This window comes from Bombina bombina, chromosome 2, assembly GCF_027579735.1.
Source record: "Bombina bombina isolate aBomBom1 chromosome 2, aBomBom1.pri, whole genome shotgun sequence".
Classification (NCBI taxonomy): Eukaryota; Metazoa; Chordata; class Amphibia; order Anura; family Bombinatoridae; genus Bombina; species Bombina bombina.
The window spans coordinates 760,458,867-760,475,189 of record NC_069500.1 but is presented as its reverse complement, the minus strand read 5'-3'; the positions used below and the strand labels follow the sequence as shown (position 1 = coordinate 760,475,189).

Genomic DNA, 16,323 nt, shown 5'->3' with positions numbered 1-16,323 from the left:
GCGGTATTTAAAAGGTGCGGGGGGAAAAAAGCCAGAGTTAGCTACGCGGGTCGTTACCGACAAAACTCTAAATCTAGCCGAAAGAGAGGTATATGAGGTGTGGTCATTATTAGACTTCAGATCTGACCCCATTGTCTTCAGCCCTTGAAAATGATATGTCAATACTGGCCCTCAGATGAGACATACAGCTCGATAGCCCATCAGCCATGTGCTTAAATCAGGTCTTAGATTGAACTTAATCAGATAAGTGTCCAGTAATTTGACATATATTCTACTGGACAGCCAGTTGAAATACTGGCCTATTCAATTACTGTACAACAGCAAGCTTAGTTGGGTCACCTCAGGACAACTTTAAAATTCATGTGAAACCCTTAATTTATTATTTGTATGCCTATAGCAAACTAACAGTGTAACACAATCATAAAAAAATAGAAAATAACAATATTTTGTTTTTTACAATAACCACTAAATAACCACCTGTAAATATTACAGGTTATGCTCTATAAAAAATCCAACAACGAGTAAATCCTAGCACTCAGACACACAGAGGGGAGAGTAACATTCCCAGAGCGCTTACCACTTTTTGTCTATGCTCTATAAAAGCCATCAGTAATTTGGAATCTATTCAGCATTGGCCCAAATTAGTTGGTGGCTTTGATACCGTACAGCATTCGAACATAACATAATAATTGGTCTATAGGCAGAGTTATTTGATAGAAACAAACGCACACTCAGTCACACACTCACACAGCCGCACTCTGCATGCTATATTGTTTATATACACACAGTGATGCTATGGCCCCTATTTATCAAGGTCTGTCGGACCTGATCCGACAGTGCGGATCAGGTCCGACAGACCTCGCTGAATACGGCGAGCAATACCCTCGCTGTATTTAGCATTGCACCAGCAGCTCACAAGAGCTGCTGGTGCAACGCCGCTCCCTGCAGACTCGCGGCCAATGGGCCGCCAGCAGGGGGTGTCAATCAACCCGATCGTACTCGATCGGGTTGATTTCCGCCGATGTCTGTCCGCCTGCTCAGTGCAGGCGGACAGGTTATGGAGCAGCGGTCTTTGTGACCACTGCTTCATAACTGCTGTTTCTGGCGAGTCTGCAGGCTCGCCAAAAACACAGGTCATCAAGCTCCATTCGGAGCTTGATAAATATGCCCCTATATGTCTACATAGAATAGACCAGGGTTATTCAAACTTTTTTCCACAAGATACAGTGCAATAATACCACATACCTTCGCAACCCTATTTTTATGTTTGGTCTGAAAATTTACGAAGTATTATACAACAAAATAGCTGCAACGTTGGGCAAAGTGACTAAAATGTGTGTGTACTTTATTCCCAATTGTAGTCAAACTTGAAAGTGTTGTAAAAGGTATTAACACACACACACTCTCATACAACACACACATACCACAATCTCATATAGCACACACTCTCATACACCACACACACTGTCCTACAACACACACAAGTCACGACCCAGTAAACATGGTGTTGTGAGCTAGTAATATGTCTTGACCCGTGGTTTTAAGAACCCTGGAATAGAAATGATTTTAGTCTTAAAACAGACAGACTGACAGTCTTACAATATCTTATTTTACAATTGCCTCTCATGTCCATTCTACCCACATATCATATGTCCTTCTGAAACTTTCTTTTCTCTTAATACTTTTGTCTTTTTTTTTTTTTTAATATGTGGCCTATATTTGTCAAGTGATTTCATTGTATTAACATGATATACTACTAAAATATATATATTTTTTCTTCATTGGGTGCTTCTATAAAGCCTATAAAATTTAAAATTCCCATGTTTTGTGAGATGTTTGATCTCAGTTCACACTTTTCTTTAACTCTTTCTCTTTTCCCCATTAGCATTTCCCTATGCTCTTCCCATCCCTCTCACACTTACAGGTGAATTGCTTGTAGAAACTTGCGTTGGTGTTTGCGTACTTTAGCATGGTCGATCTTCCTCACAAGCTTTGTGTATTTGTAAATCAGCCACGTTTCCCTGAGTACATTGGCAGCTGCATTTTTCACCTAAAGAGATAAAATAAAAATAGAAATATTCTGGGAAACCAAGGGAGAAAGGCGGTTATAAAGTAAGAGATGAAAGAATGAAAAGGAGAGAATGGAGGACTAAGAATAAAAAAGTGAGACGAGTGAAAATATTTATAGACTGTCACTTTCATTTAACTATGTGTTTAATTCTTTTGTATGTCTAAAACACATAGTTAAAGTAAGCTCTGGAGAAACAATGTACTACTGGAAGCTAGATGAACACATTTGGTCAGGGCCGGTGCTAGGAGTTTTGGCCACACAGGCGAGGATACATTTTGCCGCCCCCCCCCCCCCTATTACATACATCCCATTGCTAGTTAAAAGGATATGAAAGTCAAATTTTTATATCATGATTCAGCTACAGCATGACATTTTAAGCAACTTTCTAACGAACTAATATGATCTATTTTCTTTGTTCTCTTGGTATCTGTATTTGAAAAGCAGGAATGTAAGCTTAGGAGCCAGCCCATTTTTGGTTTAGCACCTGGGTATCACTCGCTGATTAGTGGCTAAATTAAAATCAAAAAGTGGTAGTGCTGCATAGCAAATCCAACAGTGGTGGTTGTGCTGCATAACAAATCAGACAGTTGTACTGCAGCATAGCAAATCAGACAGTGTTTGTGCTGCATAACAAATAAGACAGTTGTACTGCAGCATAGCAAATCAGACAGTGTTTGTGCTGCATAACAAATCAGGAAGTGGTGGTTGTGCTGCATAACAAATCACACAGTGGTTGTGCTGCATAACAAATCAGACAGTGGTAGTGCTGCATAGCAAATCAGACAGTGGTAGTGCTGCATAGCAAATCAGACAGTGAAAAGAGGAAGTCCAATGACACTACTTTCATGTGTTTCAAAACCTTGATCCCTAGTCAGTAGTAATATGTAGGCGAATTGAAATATGCGAACAAATGATATATCTTTATTAGGCGTGGTGGGTGCTGTGTGTATATTCAGAACTAGAGTAATATGAAAAGAGGTGAAGAAACATACTCTTCAAAAAGACAACACATATAGCACTCTTGGTTTGGAAATATCATTCAGCTGAACAGCTATCACAACAATAGAATTGTGGGCTCAAAATAAAATTTAACTTTTATTGTTATGAAATAAAATAAAAAAATATAATAGCCCAGAATATATGTCACTGTCTATATCACATATAATAACCCAGAATATATGTCACTGTCTATATCCCATATAATAGCCCAGAGTATATATCACTGTCTATATCACATATAATAGCCCAGAGTATATGTCACTGTCTATGTCACATATAATAGCCCAGAGTCACTGTCTATATTACATATAATAGCCCAGGCTATATGTAACTGTCTATATCACATATAATAGCCCAGGGTATATGTCACTGTCTATAGCATATATAATAGCCCAGGGTATATGTCACTGTATATATCACATATAATAGCCCAGGGTCACTGTAGATATATCACATATAATAGCCCGAGTATATGTCACTGTCTATATCACATATAATTAATAACCAGCCAGAGTATAAATATTTGCTACTGTATATAACACATATAATATCCCAGAGTATATATCACTGTCTATATCACATATCATTCTACCTCTCACGTCTCACTTCAGTGCCGGCGCCAGTCTCTCTGGCCATCTGGGTGGGTCACAGGTGGGCGTCACTCACGTGGCTGAGCCTCAAATAATTTTTTTCAGTAAGTACTGACTGCTGTTTCGTGACAGTCACCCACGAGGCACCAGCATCCACACATTACTTTCCTCTCAGTGAGAGAGTTGGCTCCATGGCTGTCCGCCTCCGCCTCGCCTCCATGTCACTGAATAACTGTGAACATGACGCACAGTCTCTGTCAGATAGGAGTACGCTGCGCTGCCGATGCGCAAGTAAGCTGCCCTGCCTGCCTTCATAGACTGACACACGCCCGTTTATGACTAGGGCAAGGCTGTATGAGACAGTGTGTGGCAATGTGCTGTGCACACAGACATAAACAATTTTTCATACGCACAGCACGCTGGCCCCTGCTTTGCAAATGCCAATAGCCAGGCACTGGGCAAGCCGATCTTGCGCCTCCTGCTGGGGGTGCCCTAAGGCAGCTGCGAAGACTGCCTATACTGTCGCGCAGGCCCTGCATTTGGTGAGCCAATGAAAAGAGATAAATGTGTGTAGCGACCAGCTAGCGCCCAGCAGTGCATTGCTGCTGAAGATATGTAAATATGCTTCTCAACAAAGGATAACAAGAAAACGGAGTAAATGTGATCATAGAAGGGAATTTACACATGTCTTAAAGTTGCATGCTCTATATGAATCATGAAAGTCAAATGTTCGCTTTAAGAAAAGATAGAGAAAAAACTGTAGATAAGGGAAATGAGAATGATGAAGAGTAATGTAAATTACATAAACAATAACAATGAAGTAGATTGAGTGTGGATGACATAAAAGTAGAAAAAATATATAGAGATATATAGAGAATAAATAAAGGAATAGAAAATGCCAATGAAGGACATTAGTATCCAAATGGACAGTAAACACATTGATATTTCTACATTAAATATTTACTAATGCATAATCTAACAACTTTGCAATATATTTTCATGATTTATTTTACCCTCTATTCATGAAATTTAGCTCTGAAAATTGAGGAATTTCCGATTCTCCAAAACTTGAAATGGTGCTTGCTAACTTCTCAAAGCTAACTCTGCTGCATATCTTTCCCTAAATGTCTTTATCAGGCATCTACTGCAAAACAATTCACTTTATAATAACTTTATGACCATGACTAGCCTTATTATCAGTGGACAAAAGCCGAGATTGGTGGGTGGAGTTTGGCTATTAAAAAATTACAGTAAAAAGGATATTGATTTGTTTTAAAATGTCAAGACTTGGCAACACCACAGAAATGGATTGTAATTACAAGGTGTTTACTGTCCCTTTAATGGAAGAGGGTTTCTCATACAACATGTTCTCCACTTTCACCTAATATGCTTCCTCTGTCACTTTTCTCTCTTATTTCATTTCTCTCTATCCCTTGTCTCCCTCTTCTTCACTCATCCCTATGCTTTCTGTTCCTACTCTCCTCCCCACCCTTCTTGATGCTCTGAGTCATTCTGTACCCGCTTTGAAAGTTGCGTGTCCATCATAAAGTTGTGTACGTGTTTCTCTGCTTTGGTGAGTTCCAACTTTCGTGCGACCACAGCAACAACCAGAGCAGTGCAACCTGCTCCCTGCAAAATAAAAAAAAAGGAAGATTTATTTTGGAACACTGCCTATAACATGAAAGGGAACGTAAGAAAGAGAAATGGGACACAAAGATGGAGAATGATCACTAGAATGAAGGTAAAAACAAGAGAAAGTGTCTTGCAAATAAAATAGAGTGAGGAATTCATAAAGTGCAGACTTGTTTTTATACCCGTAGTGCCAGTCTTACCATAATTCCAGTAAGCAAACAGACTCCCTTCCCACAATAAGTATTGGGCACCATGTCTCCATAACCAATGGATAAGAACGTTATAGAAATGAGCCACATAGCACCCAGGAAGTTACTGGTCACCTCCTGCTTGTCATGGTACCTGTAAGGAGGAGAATTAAAGGGAAAAACAGATAAAACAGAAATGTCTCAAATAATTGTAATACAATTGAGGTAACAAAAACAAAAAGAATTTCCAGCCAAGAGGGATCAACTAAATAATTGTATGATTAGCCATGTACAGTGCCAGATTTTGATTCTAAACAGACACTGAATGGATTAAAGGCTCAATCCTGAAGTTACTCATGCTAAAGGGCATCCACATCAAGGACCAAGTGAATAAACACTGAGAAAATTACTAAATAATATTCTTTATGCAAAAAAAGCTGAGTAATATATAAAATGTTATGTTGGGTTATCGTCAGATAAAACGGAGACATAAAACAGCACAATTAAAAATTTATTCAGATGTTTTTATATTAAAATGCCATCTATCACTGTGAATGCTACACTGTGGTCCTCTGGTGGTTGGCCTTTTAACACACAATAAACCCTTTCTGGCAGCATTGGGTTAGGAGTGGACTATCTTAACTTTTATGAAACAGAATTGAGCCTTTAACTGTTCCCATGCTCTGAGCATGCATCTTCTCAATTTATCTCACAATGCATTGCAGGTCTCTCTGGCAGGAAAGGGATTAATGACTGACCAGCCAATAGCAGTGTGGGCAATGTGAATTCTGCCCCCCCACACATGCATGCCACATATATGTGGTATGTAAGGGACATGCTAAGGCATAAGGATGGCAAGATCCGCAGCATGCTGTCACCATCCAGGAACTTTCTTCCATGGAAAAGTTCCCTCACAACCCATAAACATGTCAATTTGTTACAATATATTGCATGGAGGCTGAGCTAGTGATTATTAAAGGGACTAGTGCAAATTAAACTTTCATGATTCAGATGCATGCAAATAAATAAGAACATTTCCAAAATACTTATATTATGAAATTTACTTAGTTTTTTGGTATTCTTAGTACATACCTAGATAATATGACAATATGCAATGATAATATAAGTAAAATAGAATATATATTTCTTTAAATTACATGCTGTATCTGAATCATTAAAGTTAAATGTTGACTTTCACATATCTTTAATAACTGAGTAATCCAGAGTATTTTAATCAGTATTACATGGTTTTGCAATGTTTTCCATTGCTCTCAACATTGGCCACTACTGTTCTAAACAATGGCCAACAATGGTAATGGTTTCTAAAGACAAAGATTAATACTTTTATGAACCGTTTCATTTTTTTGAATTATAAACCAAATCATTATGCCCTTATACAATCACCTCAGATAAATACTCTTATTTATCCACACAATTACTGCTCTAACTTAAACTACTGCTCTAAATAAATTGCCCAAAAGACCTTCAATCAACCCCTCCCGTTCCAACAGCAATCAAAGAACACCTGCTGAGCACATAATCAAATTCAGTCAAACTAATTGTGTCACCTGTGCACAAGCAGGTATATTGTGAAATCCTGTTGTGTTTGAGACCATTAAATAACTACTAAACAGAATCCTCCTTAAAGAAATTCTAATTGGTCAATTTAATCTTTTTCTGCATTACCCTGTGATCGCTTGTAAAGATTTTGATTTCTCCATATAAATGCTGTCAATCACAGTTCCCCTGCATATGCTAAAGTGATGGTAAACTTTAGCTAATGAAATGCCATATATGTAATATTTTGCCATTAAAAAGTATATGTGTACTTTATTTTTAATCTATCCGTGCCTATAGTAATGCTTCTATTACAATGTTATGCCAACCCACTGGGATAAAATCTTTTTATTTAATGACAATTTCAATGAACATTCAATCAGTGTGTGTGTCATATGACACTCTTGAAGTCCAAAGCTTTGAAAGCCCTTAGGGAGCCTATGTAGAGAGTGGGTGGAACTGCCCTCTATGTCATAGCCAAGCCAAAAGAGGAAATGAAGGAACAGAAGATACCAAGTAGGATTATAAATCCTGTTTTATAAAATAGATAGATACACTTAAGCCTTAATTTACGATCCCCTAACCAGTTCCAAGATGAATACTAAATAAAACTAAATAATATTTTCTTTGTAACTATAATCTCCTGTATATGGGGTAGATTCCAATATTGGGAGAACAGGATCAGGCATTTTTTTTTTAAATCAAAACAACCACAATCATACTAAGTTCAACATAGTCAAGCTTTATAATTCCCATGATATTCCACCCCCATTTCCCTACAATAGCAAGGTTAACAACCGAGAACGGCTGTCAAATTGTTAAACCATCTGAATGACATATGTATGTTGGCATGATGGGTATACTAAGTGTTTTTGTTCAATTTTTTTTTTTTTATTAAATATGTTAAATTGTTTTAGTTTTTTTTTAACACCATTTCTAGCTGTTGGTGGTTATGATTTCAGTTTTCTGTTTCCTTTAGGTCTTGTTAACTATACAAGATATTGTGTATATGTCTATTAAATACATAAACTTATTTAAATTTATATCCTGCCCACTAATAATAGAATATACAATAGCGATGAATATAGGTTTATTAATTCCAGAGCATATATTCATCTAAAATTACGGCTGTGGCCATTTTAGAGTGTACTGCATGTGCTCAATATAATGGAATTATTCCGAATTGTCTTTAGGTGTGGAATTTGATAAATGCAAAATGGTCCCGAAAACCTGTTAGATAATATTGAGTAAATTTTGCAATATCTGATATGATCTTTTCCAATACCGATATAGGGCTAGATAACAAGTGGTGTGCATGCATTTTAGCACTTTCACTCTCGCGCAAACACTGCTGGAAGTAAACCTTTAACGCAGGCGGGTTAGCGTGTGTATTACAAGTTGAAAGTAAAATGTTTGCGCGTGAGAGAAACTAAATTCGCGCTAACTTCAGGACTTCTAATATCGCGACTGCACTATCTTCTTCTCCCCTTCAATGGATCGCATTATTATTTTTTATTAAGACTTATAGCTCGCTAAAGTGCACTAAAGCCAAAGGGCTAGATTACAAGTAGAGCTCTAACTGTTGTACATGCGAAAAGGGGTTTATCACAGCTGCTTGTGCACGTTTGTGTGTGTACATATTTATGTTTTTCTATGTGTACATATGTATTTATATGTGTATATATGTATTTACAGACATATATACACATATAAACACATAAATACATATATATATACATATGTATATATATATATATATATATATATATATATATATATATATATATATATATATATATATATATATATATATGCGCGTTAGAGCCCTTTGCAGTTAAATAGACTAAAACATGAAAAAACATATTTATGCAATATTAATATTTAATGATGGTTTTAACTACAGGCGTACCGCGGAGATATTGTGATTTTGGTTCTAGACTACCGCAATAAAACGAATATAGCAATAAAGTGAGTCACACAATTTTTTTTGTTTGCCATTGTATATAAATGTTATATTTAAACTAAACTGTAGTCTATTAAGAGTGTAATAGCATTATGTCTAAAAAACAATGTACATACCTCAATTAAAAAATACTATATTGCTAAAAAAAATTCTAACCATCCTCTGAGCCTTCAGTGAGTCATAATCTTTTTGCTGGTGGTGTGTATATATAGGTGTGTATTTATATATATGTGTATTTATGTGTATTTATGTTTTTATATGTGTATATATGTTGGGAAAATGGTGACGACAGACTTGCTCGATACAGGGTTGCCACAAACCTTCAATTTGTAACAAGAGCAATATCTGTGAAGCGCAATGAAGCAGAAATTTAGTTTTCTTTCCTAAAATATGGTCCACGGAGTCCTCAATAACTGTTGGGAACCAATACCCAAGCTAAAGGACACAGAGGACTAGGGAGGGGCAAGACAGGTATCCTAAACAGAAGGCACCACTGCTTGAAGAACCTTTCTCCTAAAAGAAGAATCAGCCGAGGCAAAAGTATTGAATTTATACAATTTTGAAAAAGTATGCAAAGAGGACCAGGTTGCAGCCTTGCAAATCTGTTCCACAGAAGCTTCATTTTTGAAAGCCCAAGAAGAAGAGACAGCCCTAGTGGAGTGAGCTGTGATTCTCTCAGGAGGCTGATGTCCAGCAGTCACATACGCCAAACAAATAATACTTTTCAACCAAAGAGAGAGAGAAGTAGCAGTAGCTTTCTGGCCTTTACATTTCCTAGAAAAGCAAACAAACAAAGCAGAAGACTGGTGAAAATCCTTAGTCGCCTGCAAATAGAATTTAAGAGCATGCACTACATCTAAATTATGCAACAAACGTTCCCTATGAGAGGAAGGGTTAGGACAGTGAGAAGGAACAACAATTTCCTGATTAATATTTCTATCCGAAACAACTTAATGAAGAAAACCAAACTTGGTACGAAGAACAGCCTTATCCGCATGAAATATGAGATAAAGCGTTTCACACTGCAAGGCTAAGAGTTCTGAAACTCTCCGGGCAGAAAAGATAGCAATAAGAAACAAAACCTTCCAAGATAACAACTTAATATCTATGGAATGCATTGGCTCAAACAGATCTTGTTGTAAAACTTTAAGAACAAGATTAAGACTCCAAGGTGGAGCAACAGATTTAAACACAGGCCTCATTCTGACCAAGGCCTGACAAAAAGATTGCACATCCGGCATATCCGCCAGACGCTTGTGCAGCAAAATAGATAAAGAAGAAATCTGACCCTTCAGAGTGCTGACAGACAAACCCTTCTCCAGACCCTCCTGGAGAAAAGACAAAAATTCTTGGAATAAAGATATTTACGCCATATCTTATAGTAAATCTTTCGAGTAACAGGCTTACGAGTCTAAATCATGGTCTCAATGACCAACTCAAAAAACTCACGCTTAGATAGAATCAAGTGTTCAATCTCCAAGCAGTCAGCTTCAGAGAAACAAGATTTGGATGAAGGAAGGGACCTTGAAGTAGAAGGTCTTTCCTCAGGGGTAGTCTCCACGGAGGCAGAGACAACATTTCCACTAGGTCTGCATACCAGATTCTGCAAGGCCATGCCGGAGCAATTAGAGTCACTGATGCTCTCTCCTGCTTGATAGAAGCAATGACTCGTGGGAGGAGAGCAAATGGAGGAAATAGGTAAGTCATCCTGAAGTTTCAAGGAACTGCCAACACATCTATCAGGAAGGCCTGAGGATCCCTTGACCTTGAACCGTTCTTTGGAAGTTTGGTGTTGTGTCGAGACACCATCAGATACAAATCTGGTACCCCCCATTTGATGATTAACCTACAGAACACCTCCGGATGGAGTTCCCACTCCCTGGGGTGAAAAGTTTGTCTGCTCAGGAAGTCCGCTTCCCAGTTGTCCACTCCTGGAATGTGGATAGGAGATAGACAGACAGCATTTGTGAGCTTCCGCCCACTGTATGATCCAAGCCACCTCCTTCATGGCTAAGGAACTCTGAGTCTTTCCCTGGTGGTTGATGTAAGCCACTGAGGTTATGTCGTCTGACTGAAACCTGATAAACCGGTCTAAGGCCAGCTGAGGCCAAGCTATCAAGGCATTGAAGATCGCCCTCAACTCCAGAATGTTTATGGGGAGAGCAGATTCCTCCTGGGACCAAAGTCCCTGCACCTTCAACGAGTCCCAGACTGCTCCCCAGCCCAGCAGGCTGGCGTCCATGGTCACAATCACCCATGAGAGTCTCCTAAAGCATGTCCCATGGGTGAGAGAGTCTCTTGTTGATGGATCTAGAACAATCCTCTGAGACAGGTCTGCATAATCCCCATTGTGACAGATATAAGACAGCCAAGGCTGCCCCTACCCCCCCTACTGCCTGCCTGACTCCTTGTCACACCAGATTTGGCACTTTCATGGCTAGCAGGATCTTGCTGTCTCTTGTTATCTATTGTTTTTCCATAGTGTGCCAGGCCACAAGAGATGAACCCCTTCCCCCCACCACTTCACCCCCTCCTGTTTCTCAGCGGATTTGGGCTTCTGGAGAGCAACCGCGATCTCCCAGACCTTTTGTTTCCTTTATTTGGTGAAGAGAACTTTGTCCGAGAAGAGCTGGTCTCTGACCAGAAAAACTCTCCTAGGCTGATCGGGCTCCTGGAACTCCCGGTCGGCCGCCTCACCACGGACACCCGCCTAACCCCTCTCAGGCTGGCCGTGCTCCTGGAACTCTCGGTCGGCCATGGAACCCTACCCCTGGTTGCTCCAGTGCCCCTTTGCCCCAGAGTGCTGATCTTTTTAGGATTGGTATCCCATAGGGTGGACAAGAGGTGGGGGAATTACCGGAGGCGAGCTCCTTTGGGAACAGGGGGTTTTGACACCCCTAGCCCCATAACTTCAACAGACTGTATCTACGGTCCACAGTAATGAATTATTTGGACTGTGGCATCTGAGGACCGAGAGCTTTAAAATGACATCCTGTAAATGCTGCTGCTCCACCGGGATCACCCCGAAAACCGCCACCCCTGGGTACTGGGATTATGTGGGACTGTGGCTGCTATGGAGGCTCCAGCCTTTCTGGAGGGGCGGGAATGGCAGGAAAATTGTGGGATTGTCCAGTGTCTTATCAAAATGAGCAGTGTATATAAAAGATGTGTGTGTTTCTCAATAAAGATAGTTCTTGTTTCACCTGAATGCTAGTCTGTCTAGTTATTTGGGTGGGCTTCTGCTATAATCACTTTCTTAGCTACATAGCTGCCTGTTGTCAGGTATAGGAAGGACCCTCTGGCAGAGCTACCCAGTTGGGGTAGCCGGAGTCTGCAGTCGGCTACCCCAACTTGGTCGGCAGGGAGGAAGCAGGACACGTCTTGAAGGAACTACCCAGTCGGGGTAGCCGGGGTATTTGTCACACCCATTCCATTGACTGAGCATGCATAACTGTAGAGCTCTCAAATAGAATCGAGCAAAGGGAACTATGTCCATGGAAGCCACCATCAGACCAATTACCTCCATACATTGGGCCACTGACGGTCATACATTGGCTCTTCTGACCTCCGTCAGAAATATTTTCATTGATAGGGGATCTATAATGGTTCCTAAGAAGACCACCCTTGAAGCCGGAACAAGAGAGCTTTTTCCCAAATTAACCTTCCATCCAGAAGGAAGCAAAGAAAACAAGATCTCTGTGTGAGATTTTGCTAGTTGAAAAGATGGCGCTTGAACCATACTGTCGTCCAGATAAGGCGTCACTGCAATTCCCAGAGACCGAATCACTGCCAAAAGAGCCCCCCGGATCTTTGAGAAAATTCTGGGAGCTGTGGCCAGGCCAAATGGAAGAGCCACAAACTGAAAGTGTTTGTCCAGAAAGGCAAATCTCAGATGATCCCTGTGAATGGGATCATGGAGGTACGCATCCTTCAGGTATATAGTTGACATGAACTGACCTTCTTGAACTAGAGGAAGAATGGAACAGATAGTCTCCATCTTGAAAGACGGCACTCTGAGAAACTTGTTGAGACAATTGAGACACTAGATCTAGAATGGGTCTGAAAGTTCCCTCTTTTTTGGGAACCACAAACAGATTTGAATAAAACCCCAGTCCCTGTTCCTGTACTGGAACTGGAACTATCACTCCCATAAGGGAAAGATCTTGAACACAGTTCAAGAATGCCTCTCTCTTTATTTGGTCTACAGATAATCTTGAGAGGAAAAACCTGCCCCTGGGGGAATGGTCTTGAATTCTAACTGGTATCCCTGGGATACTATGTCCACGGCCCACGGATCTGGAACATCTCATATCCATGCTTGATGAAACAGAGAGAGTCTGACCCCCACTTGATCCGATTCTGGATCGGGGAAAACCCTTCCTGCTGACTTAGACTCAGCTGCAGGCTTTTTAGATTGCTTCCCCTTATTCCAAGACTGACTGGGTTTCCAATAGGGCTTGGACTGTTCCTGCTTGGCAGAGGAGGGGTAAGACTTACCTCTGAAGTTACGAAAGGAACGAAAATTACTCTGATGTCCTTTCGGCCTATTCTTCTTATCTTTTGGCAGGAAAGATCCTTTACCACCCATGATATAGGAGATCATTTCTTCCAAACCCGGCCCAAACAAGGTCTTACCCTTGTAAGGAATCGCCAAAAGTTTAGACTTAGAGGAAACATCTGCTAAACAAGATTTCAGCCATAATGCTTTACGTGTCAAAAATCGCAAAACCAGATATTTTGGCTCCCAACTTGATGACCTGCAAAGAGGGGTCAGTAATAAAGGAATTGGCTAGCTTAAGCGCCTTAATCCTACCTTGTATTTCCTCCAAAGGAGTCTCTGCTTGTAGAGACTCAGACAAAGCTTCAAACCAATATGCAGCCGCACTTGTCACGGTAGCAATACACACCGCAGGTTAACATTAGAGACCCTGATGAACATACATCCTTTTTAAGTAAGCCTCTAACTTCTTGTCCATAGGATCCTTGAAAGAGCAACTATCCTCAATAGGAATAGTAGTCCGTTTAGCCAGGGTAGAAATTGCCCCTTCTACCTTGGGTACCGTCTGCCATGACTCCTTAACGGAGTCAGCCACAGGGAACATTTCCCTAAAAAACAGAGACGGTGAAAAAGGAATTCCAGGTCTCTCCCATTCCCGGGCAATAATTTCTGTAGCCCGGTTTGGCACCGGAAACACCTCCACAAAGGAGGGTACATCAAAGTATCTATTTAGTTTACTAGATTTCTTAGGGTTGACAACGACAGGGGTATCAGAGTCGTCCAAAGTAGCCAAAACCTCCTTTAACAAAACACAAAGGTGTTAAAGCTTAAATCTGAAGGAAACCACTTCAGCATCAGAAGAAGGAATTATACTATCCGAATCTGAGATCTCACCCTCAGAGGCTACTGAAGTATCTTCCTCTTCAGACTTATGAGAAAGAGCCACTTGGTTAGCCTGAACTGGATCAGAAATCTTACTATTGCATCTTCACTGAAGCATGGGAATGGCAGCTAGCGCCTCAGATACCACCAAGGATACCTGGGCAGCAATTTCTGCATGCAAATAGACTCCACCAGGAGATTGTGAGGAACTGCAGGGCATTGCATGTTATAGGGCTTGGGATGTTTGAGGAGAAAGCTGTGGCATTGACTGAGCAGCATCAACCTGAGAAAGTGGTGGCTCAGCAACAAAAAGTCTATCTTTGTATTGAAAGAACAATAACGTACAATCAGAACAAAAGGGAAAAGGAGGTTGAACTTGGTTGCCTAGACAAAGCTTGCATTCAACAGAAGGCATAGACTCTTGGTCCATCTTGAAATTAAAATTTGAAGCTCAAGCGACAAACCCCCCCAAAAAATAATGTATTTTTAAAACCTTTCCTTTAAGAGCATTCTTTTCCAAAAGTAACAACGAGTGAAAGATATGACTTAAATATTCTCCTCCTTAAAGATATAAATCAATGCCCAAAACACAATGTGTAAATCTTTAGCGTAAATAAAAATTGGGTACCTCTACACCTCAGCGCTTAACTGAGGTACCTATCTGCCCCTTCTGTACACCGGGATCGCAATATGACCGAAAACCGGAGCCTGAAGGTTTTGCAAATAGCTCTGTGTTTGCAGAGACTTAAAGGGCCATGAAACCCACATTTTTTCTTTCATGATTTAGAAAGAGAATGTCATTTTAAACATCTTCCTAATTTACTTATATTATCTAATTTGTTTTATTCTCTTGATATTCTTTGCTGAAAAGCATATCTAGATATGCTCAGTAGCTGCTGATTGGTTGCTACACATTGAAGCCTCGTGTGATTGGCTCACCATGTGCATTGCTTTTTCTTCAACTAAGGATATATAAAAAATGAAGCAAAATAAATAATAGAAGTAAATTGTAGTGTTGTTTAAATTTGTATTCTCTATCTGAATCATGAAAGAAAGATTTTGGGTTTAGTGGCCCTTTAATAACCCACTTCCGCTAAAAGCTATGCCACAATCTGGAAAGTGCGCCAATAAGGGAAAAAAAGACCACCTTAGAGAAGATCTGTGCCTTTTTAACAACACGGGCGATCCCAGCAGCCATAGAAAAAAAAGTAATATATACAAGCGGAACATCATTCCGTAATATGTCTAAGGAGATAGCTCCTGACTAAACACATGTACCAGACCCATCCTGATGTTATCAGGTCCCTAATATAGATGCTGAGCCACCGATGTAAAATAAAAACACTTTCCTTAAAGCCCCAGTGCCTGCTCCCTGCCAATATATCCCCTTAATAATGCAGGAGTTCAATCCCAAATCATGTGCAGTTATCCATTTAGTGCCAGAGTTCTGTTTTCTTTGTAAATAAACCTCCTGTGACGAAAGGCAAAGAATGACTGGGGGATGAGGGGAGTGGGGGAGATATTTAAGCCTTTGGCTGGAGTATTTTTCCCTCTTCCTAGTGGCCAGGTTCTGTATTCCCAAAAGTAATGAATGCAGCTGTGGACTCTCCCCATTTAAGAAGAAAATAGCACTTACCTGCACCTCTGGCTGTCCGGCAGAAGGACAGCTCACCTAGTATGAGAGGAAGCCACTCCTTACAGAGACCTGTGAAAAGAAGAGAGTACAGAGTAAACCTACTCTGGCTTTTTATGTGAGGGCAGCAATTTATTAGGAAAACGCAGTGAGGCCCACCCCACAAGTTCCTAACTGCTTTAAAGCTACCACAGCCCTACTGAAGAGACTGACGTGGAGTACAGCTAGACCCAGTTTTGTCAGGAAAGATAAGAGCAAACCTGCTCAGGCTTTCAAAATAATAAAATCTTGATAGAAGAAAATTCTTTAA

The 16,323-nt window shown here is 40.2% G+C and overlaps 1 protein-coding gene across 1 annotated transcript in view; it reads right to left on the bottom strand.

Moving 5' to 3' along the window:
- The window catches only part of KCNN1 (potassium calcium-activated channel subfamily N member 1), a 194,765-nt gene that overhangs the window by 89,185 nt on the left and 89,257 nt on the right, over nt 1-16,323 (bottom strand). Inside the window, exons 4-6 of the mRNA XM_053700682.1 lie at nt 5,493-5,634; nt 5,179-5,289; nt 1,923-2,050 (exon numbers count right to left, since the gene is read on the bottom strand). Coding sequence (XP_053556657.1) covers nt 1,923-2,050; nt 5,179-5,289; nt 5,493-5,634 — 381 coding nt within the window. The remainder of the gene's footprint in view (nt 1-1,922; nt 2,051-5,178; nt 5,290-5,492; nt 5,635-16,323) is intronic.